General features: G+C 37.7%; 1 protein-coding gene across 1 annotated transcript; it reads right to left on the bottom strand.

The window, feature by feature from the left end:
• Nucleotides 1–1,249: 1,249 nt before the first annotated feature.
• LOC147912781 (uncharacterized) lies at nucleotides 1,250–14,989 on the bottom strand. The gene is given in 5 exon segments (XM_087422044.1): nucleotides 1,250–2,664; nucleotides 2,666–4,461; nucleotides 10,517–10,670; nucleotides 12,467–12,527; nucleotides 14,592–14,989. Coding segments are annotated over 4 exon segments (2,082 nt in total). The 5' UTR covers nucleotides 12,482–12,527; nucleotides 14,592–14,989; the 3' UTR covers nucleotides 1,250–2,547.
• Nucleotides 14,990–23,577: the final 8,588 nt, after the last annotated feature.

The following is a 23,577-nucleotide window of genomic DNA, read 5'->3' as shown; positions in this document are numbered from 1 at the left end:
GCTGAATAATATTCCATTGTATGTATATACCACATTTCATTTGTGCATTCATCAGTCAGTTGACATTTGGCTTGTTTCTACCCCTTGGCTGTTGTGAATAATGCTTCTGTGAACATAAGTATGTGAATATCTCAAGAGTCTGCTTTCTTTTTAATATATATATAGGCATACTTCATTTAATTGGGCTTTGCAGATATATATATTTTTAAAAGACCCTCCAGCAATAAGATTATGACTTGCTGATGGCTGAGGTGGTTAGCACTTTTTAGCAATAAAATATATTTTAATTAAGGTATGTACATTATTTTTTGTAAACATAACGCTATTGCACACATAATAGGATATAGTGGAAATATAACTTTTATATACACTGGGAAATCAAAAAATTTGTGTGATTTGCATTATTACAATATCTGTTTTATTGCAGTAGTCTGGAACCAAAGCCACAATATCTCTGAAATATGCCTGTATGTGAAATTTATATTTTATCTATCAAGAAATTCCCATTGTGCATATTCATTCTTAAGAAGAAACTCATGAACATTTATCATCTTTTCAAATTATTTTCCTGAGTGCTCCAAGTGTAAAAAATTGTTATTGGGCCGGCCCCGTGGCTTAGCGGTTAGGTGCTCGCGCTCCGCTGCTGGCGACGCAGGTTCGGATCCGGGCGCGCACCGACACACCGCTTCTCCGGCCATGCTGAGGCCACGTCCCACATACAGCAACTAGAAAGATGTGCAGCTATGACATACAGCTATCTACTCGGGCTTTGGGGGAAAAAAATAAATAAATAAAATTATAAAAAAAAAAATAGATTATTTTATCCTTATTTCTAATATTTTATTTCCTAATATTTTTCATATGCTATGTTTCTATTTTCATATCATGTAAAGGTGCAACATATGAATCTAATTTCAGCACAAAAACATGTAGAAATATAATCATATGGTGTATATTCATGAATAGGGAGGCAGGTTTTAGAGGGGGAGATTCTGAATTTGCATTAGTATGGTAATTTCATTATAGCCACAGAAATAATCTGGGATACACTATGGAGTGTGTAACTCAAATGCAAATTATGAATATATAGTTCCAAACTTCTAAGTTGTTTGAATCTAACATAGAAAGAAATTGTTATAGATGCCATTCCACTAGAGAGCTTAATAATGTATCATTAGTGTTCATCATGAAGCACTCCAATGAGGTGGGATATGCTTGGGTCAATAGAAGACACATGATTCATTCAGAATTATAAAAAAGGGTTATATTTTATTTATTTAGAATGAGAATATATGCTAAATAAAGTAGTAAGGTAATGCAATTTCATTCACACAATTTGCATCCTTCACAAGCACACTCTACTCTGGTTCTTTTGATTAAACTGTCCTCTATAACTTTCCCTTCAGTTTCTAAAACTAAGACTAATTTTCATTAATCTATGATATACAACACCTATTACCTGCCAAAAGAGACAGAGACCATCATTCCCCCTCCATTTTTCTACTACATATGCCATCTCTATTAACCCATCATTCTACTCAGTGAAAATGTCATTCTTTCAATATCCTGGCCTATTCTGTTTCATGATCATCTGGTAGAGGAATACTTTCCTATAATTATCATCGAAGGCCCACAGTCATACCAACAAATCTAGACAAGGGGCTGTGACCACAGAAAGCATAATTTAGATAATACTTTTACATCTATTCTCTACCACTCCCCATGCTCTCAAATTTCTACCATATCATACTTTAAAATTAGTGTCCATGTTTTTCAGGTTCCATGGATATGAATAAACTCCATCTATTGAAGTAGTTCCTTTCATCTTACACATCCCTTCCCTGAGACCATCATGGTGACAAAAGCACGTAATAAAACTATAACATCAAAGGATTTCAAAGTTCAGGTTGTAAGTTATCAATAACTTATAAGAAGCCTCTAATAACTGAATAAAAACATTTTATAAACTGAAGATAGACTTTTCCACAAATGTCCTTGCTCCATGGACACACATCATCACATGAGTTTTAAATCATTTTAACTTTTAGTTCACTGTGGAAGTTAACACATGAGGTTGGTAAATCATCAGATTAAAAGGCTTAGTTCCCTCTAGTATGAATTTTCTTATGTGTAGTCCATTAAGAGAATTGGTTAAAGAATTTATCACGCTCATTATATTTGTAATATTTCTGATCAGCATGGTGTATCACGAGGTCATTGCTTAAAGGCCTTGACACATTTGTATGGTGTCTGTCTCACATGATTTTTTCATGATCACAAAGTTGTACATTTTTGATAAAGCTGATCACACATTCATAAAATTTCTCTCTAGTAAGAATTCTGTTATGTCCCACAAGGCTTAAATGTTGGATAAAGTCTTGCCATATGTTACATTTGTGTAATTTCTCTCAAAGATGTATATTCTGTTATCAAGAGAGGTTGAGCCCTGGTTACCAGCTTTGACACATACATTACTTTTCTATGGTTTCTCTCCAGGATGGAGTCTCTGATGTTGAGTAAGGCTTGAACACTCGCATAGGTTTTGTCTCAATCCTTGTATTTGTAAGGTTTCTTTCTCGTATATATTCTATAATGATCCCCAAAGCTTGAGCTTTGAATAAAAGCACTGCCACATATATTAGGATTATAATGTTTCTTTTCAGTTATGTATTTTCTGATGCCTAGTAAAGCTTGAACACTGAGCAAAAGCTCTGCCACATTCATTACATCTGTAAGGCTTCTCTCGAGTATGGATTTTCTGATGTTCTGTAACACGTGCAAATCGAGTAAAAGATTTTCCACATTTATTACATTTGTAAGGTTTCTCACCCGTATGAATTCTCTGATGAACTGCAAGGTTTGACTTATGAATAAAGCCTCTGCCACATTCATTACATTTGTAAGGTTTCTCTCCAGTATGGATTTTCCTATGTCGAGTAAGATACGAACCCTGTGTAAAGGCTTTGCCACACTCATTACATTTGTAAGGTTTCTCTCCAGTGTGGATTTTGCTATGTCGAGTAAGATACGAACCTTCCGAAAAGCCTTTCCCACACTCATTACATTTGTAAGGTTTTCCTCCAGTATGGATTCTCTTATGCCACGTAAGGCTTGAATGCCCAGCAAAGGCTTTGCCACATTCATTACATTTGTAACGTTTCTCACCAGTGTGAATTAACTGATGAATTGCAAGGTTTGACTTTTGAGTAAAGAACTTGCCACACTCATTACACTGGTAAGGTTTCTCTCCAGTATGGATTTTCTGATGTCGAGTAAGAGATGAACCCTCCATAAAGGCTTTGCCACACTCATTACATTTGTAAGGTTTCTCTCCACTATGGATTTTCTGATGTCTTCTAAGGCCTGCAAATCCGGTAAAAGATTTCTCACACTGATTACATTCATAAGGTTTCTCTCCACTATGGATTTTCTGATGTCTTCTAAGGCTTGCAAATCTGGTAAAAGATTTCTCACACTGATTACATTCATAAGGTTTCTCTCCAGCATGGATTCTTTTATGCCGAGTAAGGCCTGAGTGTTCAGCAAAGGCTTTGCTGCATTCATTACCTTTGTAAAGTTTCTCTCCAGTATCCATTCTCTGATGACTGGCAAGGTTTGACTTTTGATGAAAGACCTTGCCACCTACATCACATTTATATGGTTTCTCTCCTGTATGGACTCTCGGATGTCTACTAAAGTTTGAGCACTGATGAAAAGCTTTGCCACACTCATTACATTTGTAAGGTCTCTGTCCAGAAGGAATTCTCTCATGATTCATGAGGTTTGAGATTTTGCTAAAAGCCTTCCCATATTCATTACATTTGTAAGATTTTTCTCTACTGGGTGTTCTCCCATATTGTGTAGGTAACAAACAATATTTAAGAACTTCCCTATATTTATCACAAATGTTTTTGACACTAGGAGAAATTCTTTGAAGTGGTGAAACTGAGGAACCATGGCTGACAGACTTCTCAACTTGACTGCATTCATAAATTTTCTCCTCAGTTTGAAATCTCTGCATTTTAGCCAGATGTGCCTGCAAACTTAATCCAGTTCTATTTTTCAAAGAATTTATATACTTGTTTCCAGCATCGCTTATATTATTTTTCAGTTTTAACAAATTCTGTATAAATGTCTCATCATGCATCAAATACTGATATATATTATTTCTTACAGAAACACTCCGCCTTTGTGGAAAACTACCTGAGGATCTGTTATGTTGCCGATCTATCCTACAAGTCAGATTTTTGTTATGAGTCAAGGGCACTCCTTTGTAATTTCTTGCATCATATCTCAATTCATTCTGATGCTCATGCATATTTTCCCAGTCTTCCTTGAGGTCGAAATCCTTGATGTCATGGCTTTCACTGCTTTCCAATACCACTAGATGGTATAATTCTCCTTTCTTAATGTCTTCTCTTGCTGATAATTCCTTTATTTCAAATCCAGCAGAAAGGTTTCCTATTAAATAGAGTTGGAAGATAAATATTTTATACAGAATTAGATAATTGTACAAACAATATTTATACTAAACATAGTTATGAAGTTTCTGAAGCATACTCTTCAAACATCACTGCAATATATGGATTTTTCAGATTTTCTTTTTAGAATTTTTTCCATATTTTCTCTTACCTTTGATAATAAATTTTCAAAGCACACATTATATACTATACATACTGTTTGGCCGTATAACTGGATAAATAACTGATACTCCATAGGTAAGGAGTCTTCTCTAACTCTTAATCTCTACAATAAGGTGTATTGATAGGATGCAAGAAAAAGATACTAAGAAAAACTGTATATCACAATAATAATAAATAAAACTTCTTCATTAACCCATAATAAATATAGCAGGTAAGATAACGAATAACCACACTCATACAAAATAACGGTCTCTCGAATTCCAAAGAACTGTTCCTAAAGAACTAAAGAAGGAATTCAAATTCTTTCAAAAGGAGCACACAATAGGAAAAGAGAAAAATATGGTGAGAATTAGTGAATTCTGAAATATCAGTTTCAGGTAAACACACTTTATTATAAAAACTAAGAATTAGGGAAGACTGTCTAAAATCTCAATTATGATTTCATGCCTGTAGTTATATAATAGCCACTATATAGATCAACTCTCTAACTACAAAGTATCATTTAATTATCCAGTTAAAAGGTCAAAAAATGTGGACTGTATACAGGATGTGCTTTCAAAATTTATTAGCTCAAGTCAAAGAAAACAATAATATATTAAAAAATTACAAAAAGAGTACACAGAAGATATAATGCAGTGTATGTAGTGTGGGGAGGGATGGGTCCTATGAAAACTGGGGTGCCTGGGTGCTCAAAATTAATATACATGGAGGTACCAGTACATTTCATTTAGATCCACCAAAGATCTGAAGAAACGCCACTACAGGGATTTAGAACAAGAAGAGGGAAGGGAAGGGAGTAATGGGCAATGTGGGAGCAGTGCTTGTGCTTGCAAATTTATGAGAATATGACTGTACTACAGCAGTTAAAATCCTATGCTTGGAAAAAGAGGGGAAGTCACTTAATAAGAGGTTTAATACTGACTCATTCTTAGGAACTATACTATGGAGATGAGGCAAACAAGGAAGAGATTAAAAAGGAAGACAGCGTGGTGTTATGGGAAGAATGTAGGTTTTGATCTATTCCAGTATTTGCTCTAAAAATGATCAAACTGAATGTCCCACAAATTCCACTTCTAGGCATATACTTAGAAAGATATATATATGTATATTCCAGAAGACATGTACAAGAATGTTCTTGGTAAGACCCAAAAGCAAAAACCTGGAAAGGATCACCAAGAGAAGAATGGATGAATTCACTCTGTACAAACTCATATGGATGCAATAAAACCCTCTCAAGGGTCCAGCAATGGAGGGTAACCATGGGTGTTGGATGATGAGCTCTGACTAGGGCGTGTAGAGGTTCTGTGGTGGAAACAAAGTTAGCAAGGAGGCTTTTGCCAAGGTTTCCACTTTTTGGGGATGTGATTATATTTGGTAATAAATAACTTCTGAACTAAATTATATAAATTATATATTTTTTAAAATAGAAATTATCACTTTTGGACACATTAGAGTTATTAGTCCAAGTGTCCTCATTTGTTATACAAAAATATGAGAGTCCCTTTTGCTGTAATATTTTAATTATTTGAAATCATATCTTTGGCTCTTTTAATATTACAATCCCAGACATATAAGAGACAGCAAGTGAGAAGTGCTCTTGCAATATGTATCAGTAGATATATAGTTATTATCATTATGAATTTATAAAAATTAATATGCACTTTTCCAAAAGTAATGAATTCTGACTTCACAAACATCATCAGTTAGGAGTATCTTTAAGGGGCATTACTAAATAACCTAGAGTACAGAATGGTTAGTATAGAAAAACAGTGTTGGTAGCAGCAGTGAAGTGTAGAAACAATTTTTGGCAGTAGCATGGTGATCTACGGCAGAGGTCTATGTGCAGAGATGTGGTCAGCAATGTAAGTGTCCAGTAATACCCAGAACAGGACAGCAATGGGATATGTGTCAACAAGGAACAGGTGACTTTTTATGGAATTCAGTTGAAAAGGAGGACAGGGAACAAAAGAGTTTTCATGGGTTAATTGAAATATGTAATTCCAAGAAATTAAATTGTCTGGGAAACGCAAGTCTCGGAGTAGATGAGGGAACCACGGAGTGTAAAAACTGCCTAAGTTTTCTATTAAATAAAATGAGATATTTAAATATTAGGTCAGTATACCAAGATGTGCATGACGAATCTAGACAAGGAGAATAATTATTAGAATAAATTATTTGTAGCAAGAAAAAAAAAGTCAGTGACATTAAAATCAAATCCAAAAGTTATTTTTTGAAAACTACATATACTGTGTAAAAAGCAATGTATTTTATATAAAGAGAAAAACTATGGCAAATCAATTGAATGGTATTTCTGTAGCTAAGTAACTTAATAAAGTGTTTTGAAGATATGAAAAATTGTCAGATGAAAAAATGCAGCTGATTTGAGTTAAATGTATAAAAACAATGAGATACCACTACACACATATGAGAATAGACAAAATCAAGAACAGTGACAACACCAAATACTGGCAAGGACATGGAGAAAGAAGAACTCTCATTCGTTGCTGGTGGGAATGCACAATGGCAGTCACATTGGAAGACAGTTTGCAGTTTCTTACAAAACTCAATGTATTCTTACAACACAATGTAGCAATCACCTTCCTTGGTATATATCCAAATGAGTTGAAAACTTATATCCATATAAAAACTTGCACATGAAAGTTTATAGCAGCTGTATCCATAACTGCCAAAACTTGGTAGCAATCAAGATGTCCTTCAGTAGGTGAATGGATAAATTGAGGCACATCCAGATAATGAAAGTATTATCCAGCACTAAAAAGAAATGAGCTATCAAGCCACGAAACAACATAGATGAATCTGAAATGCATATATCTAAGTGAAAGAAGAAAATCTGAAAGGGCTATATATTGTTTGATTCCAAGTATATGACATTCTGTAAAAGGCATATGAAGATAGAAAAGAGATCCATGGTTGAAGGGGTTAGGAGGGAAGGAGAAAGAGCACAGATTTTTAGGGCAATAAATTAATCTGTAAGATACTATTATGGTAGATATGTACCATTATACACTGGTCCCACCCACAGAATGTACAACACAAGAGTGAACTCTAAGGTAAAGATGGACTTTGGGTGATAAAGATGTGTCAGTGTAGATTCATGAATGATAACAAATGTAGCACACTGGTGTGGGATGTGATAATGGGGGAGGGTCTGCATGCATGGGGGTAGGAAATATATGGGAAATCTCTGTACCTTTTGCTCTATTTTGCTGTGAAATTAAAACTGCTCAAAAAAATTAAGTCTATTAAAGAAAAGCATATGTTAATGCTACTAAGCACTAAGTAATATGAAACAGAAATAAAAATAATAACTAAGTCTATCTTTTCAAAAAATTCTGGAGGTTATACAGGTTTTGGAAACAGTAATGTTTAGTTATAACCACTTGAGAAGAAATCCCATAAAATACATAAAACAATATTCATTTCATGACCCAAGAGCCACAAGTAGTAGATATAAAACAAAGAACACTCAGGGTATCATCAAAAACACAGAGCTGATTAAATAAATAGAAAACAAGGTCATGTATAACAATGACATTTGCACAATGAGTGTTATCAGTGGCTTAACAATGGGGCTGGCCCAGTGGCGTAGTGGTTAAGTTAGTGCGCTCTGCTTTGGCGGCCCAGGTTCAGTTCCCGGGCATGCACCTGCACCACTTGTCAGTGGCCATGCTGTGGCAGCAACGCGCATACAAAATAGAGGAAGGTTGGCACAGATGTTAGCTCAGGGCAAATCTTAATCAAGCAAAAAGAGGAAGATAAGCAACAGATGTTAGCTGAGGGTGAATCTTCCCCAGCAAAAAATAAAAATAAGATGTGTCGAAATCATATTTGTTGAAGGTGAAGGAACAAGAGCACACACACGGGATAAACACTGTGGCATAAAAAGTAGTTTAGTCAACAATCTCCTAGATATTAGGTTGTGAACTTGGACAGTCCTCCCCTTAAGTTAAGGTTCTACACCTTCTATTTATTGCCAGCTCAAAGGAGATGATCATATTATGTCTGAACAATATTGTCACACTGCCCTTGGGAGACAGTGTTAAAACTCCTCAAAAACCAGGACAACTGGAAACACTTATCAGTCAGGCTCTCCTAATACTTTCCAACTCAGGATCCTGGGACATGCTGGCCACTACCCACTGGCTTCTAGAGGCACTTCTGTAAGTAGCAGGAGGATGTTCTAACATTATTAATCAGCGTTCTCCTTCAAGAATTTTCTGTTACCCAGTAAACACCCATCATGGGACAGTCCACCAGAAGTTGTCCATCACCTAAAGATGAGTTATCTCAACAGAAAAAGAGAAAGAAACTTCAGACCCATGGAATGTGTATTTCAAAAGCAAATGTGTATTTCAGAGGCAAAATCTTAGGAGAATAACAAATCAGGAAGACAAAGATCTTTCTATGCTCCCTGACAGGGAGAATAGGAAAAGGGAGAAAAATACAGGATATGGGAGTAAAATAAGAGAGTCAGATTTTGTGGGGTTCTTGAGAAGGGGCTGTGTGCTGTGCCTACAGGCTGTGAGGTGAGTGCCTGAGAGACTGAGATACACTCCCATGTAGCAATGGGAACCAAAGAGAGGATCTCAGTGTCTAGTCTTTATACTACTGCTCAGTAACAAAGTCAAACAATCTCAAATCCCATTCCTCTTTCCACACGTGGCAAAAAGAGAACTGACGAGATGGCTGAGGGGCCTGAACAGGCAGACAGGGCTTGATAAACCCCCAGAAGTTTCATGGAACCCCAATTACAATGGAAGAACAGCTATTTTGTTTATCTATCTCCTAAGAAGTTCTCCGAAGAACATAAAATGTCAGTGCAAACTGAATAGGTCCTAGGGTCAGGACTACAGAGGCCTCAGCTCTGATCTGTATGGACTGAGAACCAAGAGAGATCAAGGGGAAAGAGGACTCCTCTCCTTAGAGACAGGCATCTCAGTCTCCCTCAAAACAAGGGACCAAAGCGTCAGTGGGGTCAGACAATACAGTGTTGTAGGGCATGAAAAAGGTTTTGCCTGGATCTTCATGAGCTAGTGCATAATGGTACAGTGCGGGCTTAAACTTTTATATAGTTGAATAACAGAGTGGTAAGTGTGTACGTGTGGTTGATGGGGGGAATTTCTTTTGAGAGCTCATAAGAAATAAACTTTTATTTTCCCACTGATCATTCCCAATTGAGGAGAGTTTCCCAAACAATATTTAATGGAACAACTTATTCTGTAACCATTTGAGCTCTTACTTGTGCTCATACCTCCATACATTCCCATCTGTCTGCATTTTTTCCTATTTCTACTTCATTCTCCTCAGATCAGGGCTGTGACCCTTGTTCCAAAATGGAGATAATTTTCTGCTCAAGACAGACATCAACTTACAAAGGCAGACAGAACATGATATGCTATGTTTTTCCAGAACACATTCCCAGCTCTTTGTTCAGCTAAGAAGAAAAGACATTATAGATGTGTCTAGAAAAGTATTTCAAAAATCCATCAACTGACTGCCTCCTTCTGAATGCTAAGGGGTTATTCTAAGTATGCAGGTATCTAGCTTTCTCCAAAGAACTACTGAATCAAAAGCACAAGGGTACAACCACAAAATTGGATATTTTAAAAAATTTGCTAGAAGGCTTTCTGACTACTAATGTTCTGAAACCACAACTAATAAAACATGAATGTAGAACTTCTGAAGAAAGGTAAAGTTTAAAGTCCAAATGCAACCTTATGAAGCCTTTCCATTCTGAGTCAAAATAGCTTCAATCACTCTCTTAAGAACAGGGATTTGGAACTCCGACAAGCAAGTCAGGAACTACCAAGAGACTCACAAAGGAAAACGCAAAGATATACAAAAGTAGTTACCAACTTCAGAAGGGAAGTTCTCCTCACCCAGGGAAAGCAGGTTCCTGTAGTTCTCCAACATCACGTCCCTGTACAAGGCCCTCTGAGCAGGGTCCAGGCATTCCCACTCCTCCTGAGAGAATTCTATGGCCACATCCCTGAAGGTCAACCGTCCCTGAAAGGAAAGCACATTTGACCACATGGACAGGGACAGAGTTCTTATTTCAACAAAAAATGAGAGAAGCAGAGACATGTAAGGATTGACTTGACTGGAGTAAGTGTGCTCACTGATCCATGTAAGAAAATTTTAAGCAAGTTATAGTTCTCTAATTTTATTTTAACTGAGGTGAAATTCACATAACATAAAGTTAGCCATTTTAAGTTCCATTCAGTGGCATTTAGTACATTCAAATGCTATACAAACATCACCTCTATCTAGTTCAAAGGCATCTTTATCATCCCAAAGGAAATCCTTTACCCATTAAGCAGTTGCTTCCCACTCCCCTTTCCCCCGAGTCCCTGGTAATCACTAACATGCTTTCTTTCTCTATGGATTTACCTATTTTAGATATTTTCATATCACTGAAAGGGTATGAAGTGTGCAATCTTTTGTGTCTGGCTTCTTTCACCTAAAACAATGTTTTTCGTTCATCCACAGTGTGTATGTGTGAGTACAACATTACTTTCTTCATGGCTGAATAATTTCATGGTATGACTATACCACATTTTATTTATTGACTCATCCTTATCCTTTCACGGACATTTGAGGTGTCACCATCTTTTGGCTAATGTTAATAATGCTTCTATGAACATGTGTATGAATATCTGTTTTCAGTTCTTTTGGCTATATACCTAGGAGTGGAATTACTGGGTTACACGGTTTAATTTTTTAAGTGTCTGCCACAATCTATTCCACAGCATTGACACCATCTTCCACCAATGTATCAGGATTCTAATATCTCCACATCCTTAGCAACACTTGTTATTTTCTCATCCTAGTGGGTGTGATAAATCTCACTGCAATATTGATTTTGCATTTTCCTGATGACTAATTTCATTGACCATCTCTTCATGTGCTTGTTGGCCATGGTATATCTTCTATGGAGAAATGTCCACTAAAGTCATTTGACCATTTTTTAATTTGGTTCTTTGTATTTTGGTTGTTCAACTGCAGGAGTTCTTCATATATTCTTGATACTAGACCCTGACCAGACATGTGATTTGCAAATACTTTCTCCCATCTGGTAGATTGTGTTCTAACTTAGGTCCTTCAGTGCACAACCATTTTTGATTGTTATGGAGACCAATTTATCTATTTTGTCTTGCTCTCTTTGCTTTTGGTGTCATATCTAAAAATCCACTGCCAAATCCAAGGTCAGGAAGATTTACTCCTATGTTTTTATCTAACAGTTTTATAGTTTTAGGTCTTACATTTACACTTTGGTTCATTTTAAATTAATTTTTTATATGAGGAAAGGAAGAGGTTCAATTTCATTCTCTTTCATGTGGCTATGCAGGTGTCCCAGCATCATTTAAGAGACTATTCTTTTCCCATTGAATGTTTTTGGCACCCTTTTAGAAATGGAATTGATTATAGATGAGGGAATTTATTTGTGGACTCTCAGTTCTATTGCTTTGATTTACATTTCTATCCTTATGCTGAAACCACAGTTTTGATTACTCTAGGTTTGTAGCAAGACTTGACATTATTATTATTATTATTTTGGTCATGTGGGTCATTACCAAACATAAATTTTAAAATTAGGTTTCCTATTTATGTAAAGAAGGCTGTTGAGATTGTGGTGGGATTTGCATTGAACCTCGACAATACTTTGGGGAGTACTGTCACTTAAACAACACTAAGTTAACATTTTACATAGAACCCATCAAAAACAGAGACGATTAACAAGTGTAAAACGTGGCATTTTAGGAAGGAGAGAATAGAAAATCAACTAAGAATATGACTTTTACCTTGGAAAGAGCCATTCCACCTTTTTTTACTGTTCTTCTGAGATTTCCAGGTTAGATTATTCTGCATGACAAAAAATATATTGTTCAGTGCTTAGAATCAACACACTCCATCCTCTGCCACAAGCATACTCATATGAAGAACCTTAATACAGCAGATAGATAGGCCTTTGCTGCTTATTGCAACAGGAGGGATGCAGGGAGAATAAACTCCGTACAGAGACAAATAAGTGAGGTTTTCACCCATTTCTTCAGAAAGCCCGCCCCTCCTGCTGAAACCCACAGACTCTGCTGCAACTGCACTGTCCTTTCTTCACTTGGCACAAAGCATAAGGAAACTGCCTCATCCAAGTACCTCCCTAGGCAGCTCGCATCCAATGCCAGGTTGATGCAGGATACAGAAACCTGTCGCTTCCCTCACTTTGGACCAACTCTGAAAGGCCACCCAGCTCCAGAGCTCCCTGCTGTAGATATACTGAGGAGTTTAGATTTTTGTCCTGAGGGTGATGGGAAAGCATTACAGGGTTTATTTCCAGGAGATGACACAATCAAACTTAAGATTTACCCATGAAATACAGAGAGGGAGAGAGTGAAGCTGAGAAGCATGCCTCTGTCTCTGAGCCTCTGTCCCTGCCTCTTTCTTAGTGGTTTTCATTATTTTTGGAGGACTGGGACACACTGCAAATAACTGGGCACCTTGTACCAGAAAACTGTCCAGTGCAGACACACGCCCAATTTTGAAAATGATTTCAGGGATCCCATTTGCTCAGACTCGGAATTCCTGGTCTACTCTATCATCTTCATGTTACAGGTGGGTGCACTGAGGCGCAGAGGGGAGAAAGTTTACCAGCTTACCCTGAAGACGTCTGAGTTCAGTGAGCAGAACGGGGTGTAAGTGGTGGCCTGGATAGCGCAGTAGAAAAGGTCTGCTCTAATTCCAGGCTACATTTCACATTCCTGAGCAAGAGAAGATTCTCTTTCATGGGTTTAATCAAACCCAAGCATTTAATTTCTCTTTTCCAGAGAAAAATATTTAAAAATGTTTAAAAAAATGAAGTTACAAATAGTTATTAGTCTTGAAAACATGGAAAAGGGTCACCTGGACATAGGCTCTGAGCAATCTGTTCATCATGGACACATGGGCTCTACTGGAACAAAGTTCCACATCCATCCAGCCCATCTTTCAACATCTGCACAGAAGGGGCAAAGGGGACTTGAGGGGAACATCTCCTTAGTTGGAGACTTCAGCTCAGAAGTCACTAATTTAACAGATCACTTTTGGGAAGAAAGAAGCTCTTGACTATTAAACTAACTGGTTAAACTAGGTTTTCAGTGTTAAAAGATTATCAACATCTTTACCAGATGCATAATGAAATACTGCAGTTATTTACAGAAATCAAAGTTCCAATATATAACAGAGTAGAAAGCATATAAACCTGAACAATAAAATCAAGAGGGAAAATAAGTCGGAAATTAAAAAAATACTAAAATTAAAACAAGTGTGAGGTACATCAAATTTAGACAAAAGTGACGAACCACAGGTGACAGAAAAGTCTTCCTCCATTTCTTGAAAGGGAAGAGGGTGACCTGGAATTGACTGAGCAAAGTCTGTGCCCTCAGGGTGACCAGGGGCTGCAAATGGAATTATCTTCTGATGTAATAATTACAAAATGCAGTGGCCTCATACACCTGGTTATGTAACTCTCATTCTCTTCTGCAAAACATTAACAGTTAAATCGGAAATTAATTAAGTTATAGAGCTACAAGTCAGTACTTCACAGCTTAATATTCCATATCCAATCGACTCAATACTCGCCTGGATTTGGGTCCCTAACTTTCTCCACCGCTGTGCGCTTTGCTCTCTGTATTTGTCTCTGTCCTTCTGGTTCTCTCCTCTCCTTTTGGCCATTTCTGTGTTTCTCCTTATCCTTTTGTTTCCCTCTCTCTCTATTCCTCCTCCTCCAAGAGTGTTGGGCCCCACTGTTTTGCAACCGCTGTTTGAATCCCCGCGTTCTTTCTCCCTAAACTTTCAGGTGACGCTCTAACTCCATGTATTTCTGCCTCTTTCTCCCCATCTCTGTTCCCCTCTGCTCTCCCTGGAGGCGGGGGGCGAAGGGCACGTACCCACCTCCTGAGTGAGGACTGGACCACGCGGTTGGGCGGGGGGAGGGGAGTCGGGCGTCAGAGAAACGTTCTGAGCAAGAAAACGACGGGGCGGGCGGCGGAGTCTACGCGGACCGAAGGCAGAAAGGCTGGGCCGGCAGCTGCCTCAGAGCGATTTGAACGGGAAACGACTCCCGGACCGCACGGAGCCGCAGGACTCACGAGGAACGACTCCCGGACCGCACGGAGCCGCAGGACTCACGACGTTTATGGCGACGCCGCGAAAACCGAAAGGGACGAACTCACAGCGAGAAAGACGAACGGGTTCAGGGATTTTAATTTAGGAAGCGACCCCGAAACGTGGGTGTGAGGGGCAGAGCCTGAGGACCGGGAAGCGCAGGGACCGGAAACACAGGCTTGCCGACTCACCGGGGCTCGCCGGTTGCGCCGCGTGATCTGCTTCCGTCTCCAGGAAACCGCGCATGCGCGTGCGTATCAGGGCGCGGCCGGCACAAAGGCGGGTGGGGCTCGGGCGACGTAGGGGCGGGGCCTGGGCGCGGTGCCTGGCGCTCTCCTCCGCCCCTCAGGTTTCCCTGTGTGTTTGTCCTCACGCCCGACAGCCCCATGCCCTCTGCTTTTGGGTGCCTTTGAATCTGTTGTCTTTTGAAGCCGGGCTTCCCACAGAATTACAAGTGTGTCGACCACTTATCCTGGAAGCCGAGATATTTCCTCTTAACAAATTGACAACGAATCACGTGAAAGCTTTTTGACTCGCGGATGGAGCCGCCTGTCCTGTGAGGAGGCGGCTGGGGCGCTGGGCCCTGTGGGGGCGGGGCGGGAGGCTGGCGCTGGATCCAGGAAGGTCTGAGACCCGGACAGTTACAACTTCTTTAAGCAAAAGGGGGAACTGTCTGTGTAGGTGAGGGAAACTAGAATGTGACATGAAATGCAAACTGTGCCTGCGCAGAGTGTGCAATTTTATGCTAACCTCAGCAGAGCGTAATTTTCTCTTTCTCTTGCCCCATTCACTCGGGAGGCAGAGACACAACCCTGGGCTCCTTTCTAGGGACTTGGTGGGGCCAGGCCCTGGGCTGTGGGGATGGAGGGTTGACGCGTTGCTTTAAAAGAACAAAATTTTCTTCTTGTATGAATAGAAATTAATTTTTCTTTCTATATATTTAAATTCTTATGCTAATCCACACTCCTTGAGATGAATTAATAATCTAAATACATTTGACAGGTCCTGGATAGCATCCTGTATTTTGCTGAAGTCATTAAATAATATAATTTCAATTTTCTAAATTTTTTTCTCAGATATTTGGAACATTATTTTTAACTTGAAAATTGTATTCGATAAATCAGGTATTTTAACATCTCTTTTTTTTTAGTTTTCTGAATGTTATGTCATGTGCAGATAATGAGGCTTGTAAAACGTGGACTCTCTTGCAGATATTTGGCTTTGCTTTTAACTAATGAAATAGCAATTTTGAAGTACTTCCAGAGACGTGATAAGGTTGTCTATTCCCTTAGTGAACAATAAATCCAAATAGAATTACTATTTATTCACATTTGCAATAGCATCATTTACACCTTTAATAATTTTTAATTAGAAATATACGAGTTACTAGCTCCTTTTCTGTTCCCTGTGGGAATTCTGAAGGTGGCGCTGAGTGGAGTTTGGATCAACCAGATCACAACTGTACATGCTCCAGAAATTTCTCAAAGGTTATTTTCAATAAACACCACTCTTCCGTTTTTCCCAGACCTAATACCAATTTCTGAAACTTTTAAGGGTTTTTTTTCCTTTATTATTTTACGGAGGTTTTATTTTTTTAAGCAATTAAATGCTTGGCCTCAAATATATTGATTTTTGGAAGATGAATTTCTCTTGGGGAAGAGAACAGGGCAACCCTTCTCCTGTCCCTCTCTCTCTCCAGGCTCCCTGGGCTGAGCTCACTTCCCCTGAGCTCTGGTCACTCCATGCAGACAAACTTTGAAGTGGATCTCCATGAAGGAACCAGGACTTTACATCATTTGGAGTAAAGAGATGTTGATATCTGAACTCTCCATCAGGATTTTCTTCAGCCACCTTACCATACACGGGGGCCCGTAATTCACTTTTTTTTTTTTTGTCAAATAGGCTCCTCTGGTATTTACACATAACATGTGCTTGGTAATTTTCCTGACCAGCTGAAGTGATTTCTCTTGATGTTGACAGGAAACTTCTTGGTTGGAGGCTCCTATCCTCCCCAAGAGAAGCTGAGCCCATAAGATGGTGTCTGAGCAAATCAAGGCCTAGCCACCACCTCATTGCCTCTCCTTTTCCCTGCTGGGATTTATGTCTGGTAAGAGGTGAGGGGTGAACAAGGTGAGATTGCATTTCAGTGTAATTTCCTCTACTTATATTTTTATTAATATCATGATAATTAATAAAGGAAAACTTGTTTAAAATGGAGTCAGGAGGCCAGAAGGGGAAGCTCCCCTGCAGTGCCACCTGAAGTCAATAACGGGAAAGATAGTCAATTACTGACCCAGTCAGAAAGAAGTCCTCAACAGGAAGATAGTCAATGATAGACCCCAACAGAAATGTCAACAGGAAAGTATCAGTAATTACAGGAAGAACTGTACATTGCATCCTAAACAGAAATTGATTACCTCAGCATCGGGACCCATGAGAAACCGTCACTGCCCTTAACTCTTGCTTTTCTCCAGTGGACTTTCGTTCAAAACAATCCCTCCTAATTTCTTCCTTTTTCTCAAAATAATGTTCCTCTCTCTTATTTGTTGAATTCCCTATGGTTTGCCATAGCCTACACATTCAGAATTTTAATTCTTTGGCTATTACTGAATAAACTCATTTTGCTAGTAAAATAATTAGGTGTTTTATTTTCATTTTTAAATTTTATATATTTTTTGGTAAGGAAGATCATCCCTGAGGTAACATCTGTGCCAATACTCTTCTATTTTGTATGTGGGACGCTGCCACAGCATGGCTTGCTGAGTGATGTGTAGGTCCACACCTGGGATCTGAAATCCCAAACTCTGGGCTGCCGAAGTGGAGTGTGGAAACTTGACAAATACGCCACCAGGCAGGCCTCTGGCTGTTTTATTTTGAAAGTAGACATATATGGTGTCTAAAGTGGAGTCCAAAGGAGGAGAACCCCAAGAGATGGCAACCCCTAATCTGGTGAGGTACCCACACCAAGCCACTTGTGTTCATTGCTTCCATGAGTCACTCCTACTTTCAGTCTGGTGAGTCTCCTCTTGTATTTTGAGCTCTGCTCCCTCTGTGTTCTGACTTTCTTTGGGATCAGGAGAGGCATTGTCCTCTCCCGAGATGGACTTTGTCCTTCCAGTTCAAAGCTCTGTTCTAGGGTTCCAGAAGTCACTTTGGTGAGTACTCAGTTGTTTTCTGAAGGTAGTACAGTTCTTTTTGGGGCTTTTGCTTGCTGAAAATCCAGGAGTTTTCTTTGGTTTTCACATTCCTTTTGGAATCAGGGCTGGGAATCCAGCAACATTCTTTCTTTTCAGATTCCTTCAAGGATCAGGGCTAGGACTCTAGTAACTTTCTTGGGTTTCGGAGGAGATTTCAGAAATGGGATCCCAGTCATCTAAATGTTCTGAGGGAAAACCTTCCTCAGGGACCCTGGCTAGGTTTATGTTTGAAAACTTTGGGCCTGCTACATGTGCATTTTTAACTAAGTGAGCCAAACGGACCAAGAGTAGTCTGAAATTACAATGGTCATCATAGGGAAATTTAGACCTGCCCAAACTCATTTTTCTTAAAACCAAATTGAGGAAGACCACGGCTTTAACATGAAGCAAAGTGCATGGTATGTTTATTTTAATTGGGACCTTGAGGCTTCCAAATGTGCAGAAAATTCTAAAACTGCCTCACTACAAGGTACCACATTTAAATTACCAAAAACAACTAAAAAGCTGAGGGAAGACAAAATGGTTTCTAAGGCCTCCCTTTCCCTTCTCTTGTTTCCTTTGTCTTATGATCAGGACCCACCTCTGGGTGGTGCCACCTTCCTCCTTCCCTTTTGCACCACCTCTAGTGCTGAAACTTTCACCATCTGAGCAAGTAACTTTAACTTATTCCATCTTCCAGAAACACAATTTGGATCCAACTATTCCATTGAATTTTGTAGCTGAGACATGGTTGAAATTTCTAAAACAAAAACTATAAGGTCTCTTTGTCTATGTATATGTTATATATGTCTATGTATATATGTGATATGTTTTAGCTCCAGATTGTAAGATTGATTGATTTGTAAAAGAGCTGTATTTAATTGGCTTGAGATTAAGTGCTTATAAATTAAGTATTCCTAAATCTCAGAAATACAATGGAAATTAACCCAAATTTTTTAAGATTATGTGATCTAGGATTAATTTTTAGTACATAAAAGGTAGCTTAAAGTTGTTATTTTAATTGAAACAGACATGTCTTTAGAGTTATCAATGCTGAATATAATGCAGACATTCAACTTTCATTCCATATGGGTTTATTAAGCTCATTTTATATCTATCAGCAAAAAAGGAACTTAAGATGATGTTTGCCTATTTAATGTAAAATGGAAGCATGATTGTTAAAAGCACTTAAGTTAAATAAGTGCAAATAAGATGAAAGTTTATACTAAGGTAAACTAAATAAAGGATGGTCTTTGAATATCTAAATCATTTCCAAATAAGATGAACATTAATTACTGAACATAGGTTTATCTACTTTTGGCTTCCTATTGCAGAGAAGCTAAAGATATTTGACTTTATTAGTGAACATGTTTTATGCCACATTGAGAAATTTACTTTGAGAAAAGGCCTATGTTTCTACAAATATATGAAAGGTATTTATAATTTGGCCAAGTTGCAAAATGCTAATATAGTTCACGATTGCTTACTTCTTAGGTTTTCACTAGGAATTAAAGATTCTAAGGGTTAAGAATTCTAATCAGTATATGTAATAATCAGAGAAACTTCTCTGTATGCAAGGAAAGTATGATATTTCAATAAAGGCAGGTATAAGGAGTGGAAATGCATTTTGTTAAAATAATAAAAAATAATTTTATCCTAAAGCGATGCTAGCTATTTCAGAATGGGAAAGAAGAAAATATAGGACAAAATCTAAATGAGAAAAAGTGTAGAAGGTTTGTTGCTGGAAGCAACTTTGGGAAAGGAATTTTAATGTGTGGTCAAGCTGGCTAAGATTAAAATAAATTTATTAAAATGAGTTTTAATACCTAAATAAATGGATGCAAAATTAAAAATTGGCTTTCCTTTCTGTTGAAAGCAGAAGGTTTTCTTAGGCTATTGGTCTGCTTTTAATAACAGATTGTGAAGGCTTCTTTGTCTTTAAGTAATATGCATAGAAAATAGAGATTTGTGTTTTATCAAAATAAATTCCTGTGTTGTTTCTCTAAGGTCTTCAATTACTTAAGAGAACTGAGTCTTCTTAGTAATAAAGGACTTAAGTTTCCCTTACAATCATGTAATCTTTTATATTTGCCTTTGAAACCTTTTAGTTTTACTTTGGTCAAATAGATACTTAGGTATTATTTCATAATGGTCTGTGATCCTATTTGGTCAAGTGTCCAAACGTTTTGATAGTTTTGATAAGCTTCCCCAAATATTCAAATTCTAAATGAAGTCTTTTCAACTTGGATGTAACATTTGGGTTTTCCAGAAGGCATCTGAGATAGCTCAAAAGATTTTTTCCATTTCCTTACAAAAAGAGAGATATTACACAAATTAGGCTTATTTGGTATATTAAATTACATGAGAAGCATGAGTGTGTAAACCCTTTTAGGTTAGATTGTATAGGAGCTTGTTACTAAGAAGTAGTCTAGAAATGGTATAAAATTCTTAAATATCTAACTTGTCCTACTATAATGTTATTACCTGTAATTCTATTTACTATTCAAAATGTGTCACAAAAATACCCAAATTTCCTTATCAATTGCATTTACCTCTTGCCGTTTTTAACAGTCTTTTGTCAGTTACAGACAGTTATTCTTCTACTGTTACACTTTTGCAAATATATTGTACTTTCAAAGACATTCATGGAAAAGACTGACAACTATTCTGGAATACAGATTTTGATAAATTTAAGATCATAACATTGAACTGGGTGGAAATTTCTGGAACTCAAGTGGAGGGCTGACTGCTTTGATGTTTTCTTTTCCAGATGTTAAGGAGCCCTTTTTGTCCTCTCCTTTAAGCTATCTATAACTTAAACAGCAATTTGGTAAAGTGTGCCTTTGCAACAAGGGTTTAAACATTTATGTTTTGCTCTCTACCTGATCCCTCCAGAACTCAAAAACTTAATCTTAAGTATTCTTTTCATAACAATATATGTATGTGCATCAGTGAAGGTCTGTTCTTGTAAGAGGACACAATTGGAAATATTGACTACAGTACCAAGGCTTTGACTAGAATGTTATATTCAAGAAAGATATATGGAGACTCAGAAATGACAGGACAGTTTTAAGGAGCTGCTTGGGAAAATCAGCCTAGTACCTTGCTTATGAGGTTTCAGCAAAGCAATCTTAAAAAAGAGCTTATATGATCAATCACTATTTTTGCTATATTTATGTCAAAAATCTGGCCAAGTTTAGTAGGAATAAAGTCCTTTTACTATGATTATCTCTAATAAAAATTGGGATAATTGTGGAGAGAGAAATTATGTTTTCATCTTTGTGGATATTAAATTCTAGCCCTATTTATTGTCTCTAAGGCTTTCTTATATACCTGTAAGCTAAACTGGATCCTAAATTCTAGTTTTGTTAAATGTTTGGCTATGATACTCCAAACTAATGTTTCCCGTTTTTACTCCCCTTGAAATATCCTTGGAAGGGACTATACTAGGCCCTCTCAGTACCCAGATACTCAAACTTCAGAGACTCATGCCTTGGGCACACATCTCACAGCTAGTTCTATACAAACGCTGGGGACCTCCAAGTCAAATTGACTAGGAAGAGAAGCAGCCAACTTCTGAGGCAGACAGCTTTCCCAAGAGGTCTGGACCAGGCCTGTGTGCTTTTCTTTCACTGCTCTCTCTCACTTTGTTTCCTGCCCCCCTTCTACGGAAGGATAACACTCTTGTCCTTATTCCCAAACCCTCACCAAAGGGGGAAACCTCTCTGATGACTGGATTTGCCATCAGAAACCTCAGTCCCTTGAGGACAAATGACACTTTAGTTCATCCTATAAGAAATTTCACTGGAATTCCAGAAGCCATTATATGTTTAAATTGTTCTGCAGACCTGTTTTATCAAGTCAGGGTACTAACTGCACCTAAGTTCATTTCTTGCTTCAATTTAACCCAAACTTGGGAGGGAAAGAAAAGATTTTATGAATATTTCTATCATAAGTTCTGTGGGATGGCCAATGTTAATGGGATCATTTGTACACTTGGTATACCCATATAGTTCAGCAGTCTCTCAAAATGTTAACAGCACAATGACTGAGCCTTGGTTAAATGGTGGTAATGCATTAAAAATGCAATTTCAGTGGCCAAGTTTGATAAGCATACTCTTCTCTGGTTCTTCTGATTAAACTGTCCTCTATAACTTAGTCTCTTGAGTTACCAAAAATAAGACAAATTTTCATTAATCTATGATATACAATATCTATTACCTTTCAAAAGAGAGGGAGACCACCATTTCCCCTCCCTTTTTTCTACCACATATGCCATCCCTAGTAACCCATTATGCTATTCACGTGAAAATATTTTCTCAATGTTCTGGCCCACTCTGCTTTGTGATCATCTGGTAGAGCAATCTTTTCCTATAATCAATGAAGGCCCTTAATCATACCAACAAAGCTACAGAAGGGGCTGTGACCACAGAAAGCATGATAATTTAGATAATTTTACATCTATTCTCTGCCACTCCCTATGTTCTCAAATTTATACCATATTGTACTTTAAAATTAGTCTCCTAGATTTTCCATCTACCATGGATATGGATAAACCCCACCTAATCAAGTAGTTCTTTTCATCTTACCCATCCCTTCCCTGAGACCATGACGGTGACAAATGAAAAGCATGTAATGAAAGTATAACATCAACAGATTTCAAGCTTCAGGTTGTAAGTTATCAATAATAATGCAGCCTTTTCAAGAAACCTCAAATAATTGAATAATACAATGTTAATATAAAATGTTTATTTTATGAACTGAAGATTAGACTTTTCCACATATGTCCCTGCTTCATTCACAACATCATCATCTCATGAGTTGTAAATGATTTTAACTTTTAATCTTTTGTGGAATTTAACATCTGAAGTTGGTTAATCTTCAAATAATAGACTTAGTTCCCCAGAGTATGAATTTCGTTGTGTGTGACCCACAGAGAGAAGTGGTTAAACAATTTATCACATTCCTTACATTTGTAATGTTTCTGTCCAGCATGAATTATTCAGTGAATCATGAGGTCATTACTTAAAGGCCTTGACACATTTCTATGGTTTCCATCTTATATGCGTTTTTTCATGACCACAAAGTTGTACATTTTTGATAAAGCTGATCACACTCATTACAGTTGTAAGGTTTATCACTTGTAAGGATTCTGTTTTGTTCCAAAAGGCTTAAACTTTGAATAAGCCTAGCCATACATTAATTTGTGTGATTTCTCTCAAAATGTATATTCTGGTATAAAGTGAGGTGTGATCCCTGGTACCAGCTTTGCCACATCCATTACTTCTATATGCTTTCTCTCCATGATGGAGTCTCTGATGCTGAGTAAGTCTTGAACACTTGCATAAGTTTTGTTTCAATTGTATTTGTATGGTTTCTTTCTGCTATGAATTCTCTGATGATCCTCAAAGCTTGAGACTTTGAATAAAAGTAGTGCCACATATGTTAAGTTTATAATGCATTTTTTCAGTATGCATTTTATGATGCCTAGTAACGTTTGCAAATTGGAAAAAGGCTTTGCCACACTCATTACTTATGTAGGGTTTCTCTCCAGTATTAGTTCTCTCATGACCCCAAAGGTGTGAACATATAGTAAA

The sequence above is a fragment of the Ceratotherium simum genome, chromosome 33 (genome assembly GCF_057802395.1).
Source record: "Ceratotherium simum simum isolate JZ-2026a chromosome 33, ASM5780239v1, whole genome shotgun sequence".
NCBI lineage: Eukaryota > Metazoa > Chordata > Mammalia > Perissodactyla > Rhinocerotidae > Ceratotherium > Ceratotherium simum.
This window is presented reverse-complemented; position numbering and strand designations above follow the sequence as displayed.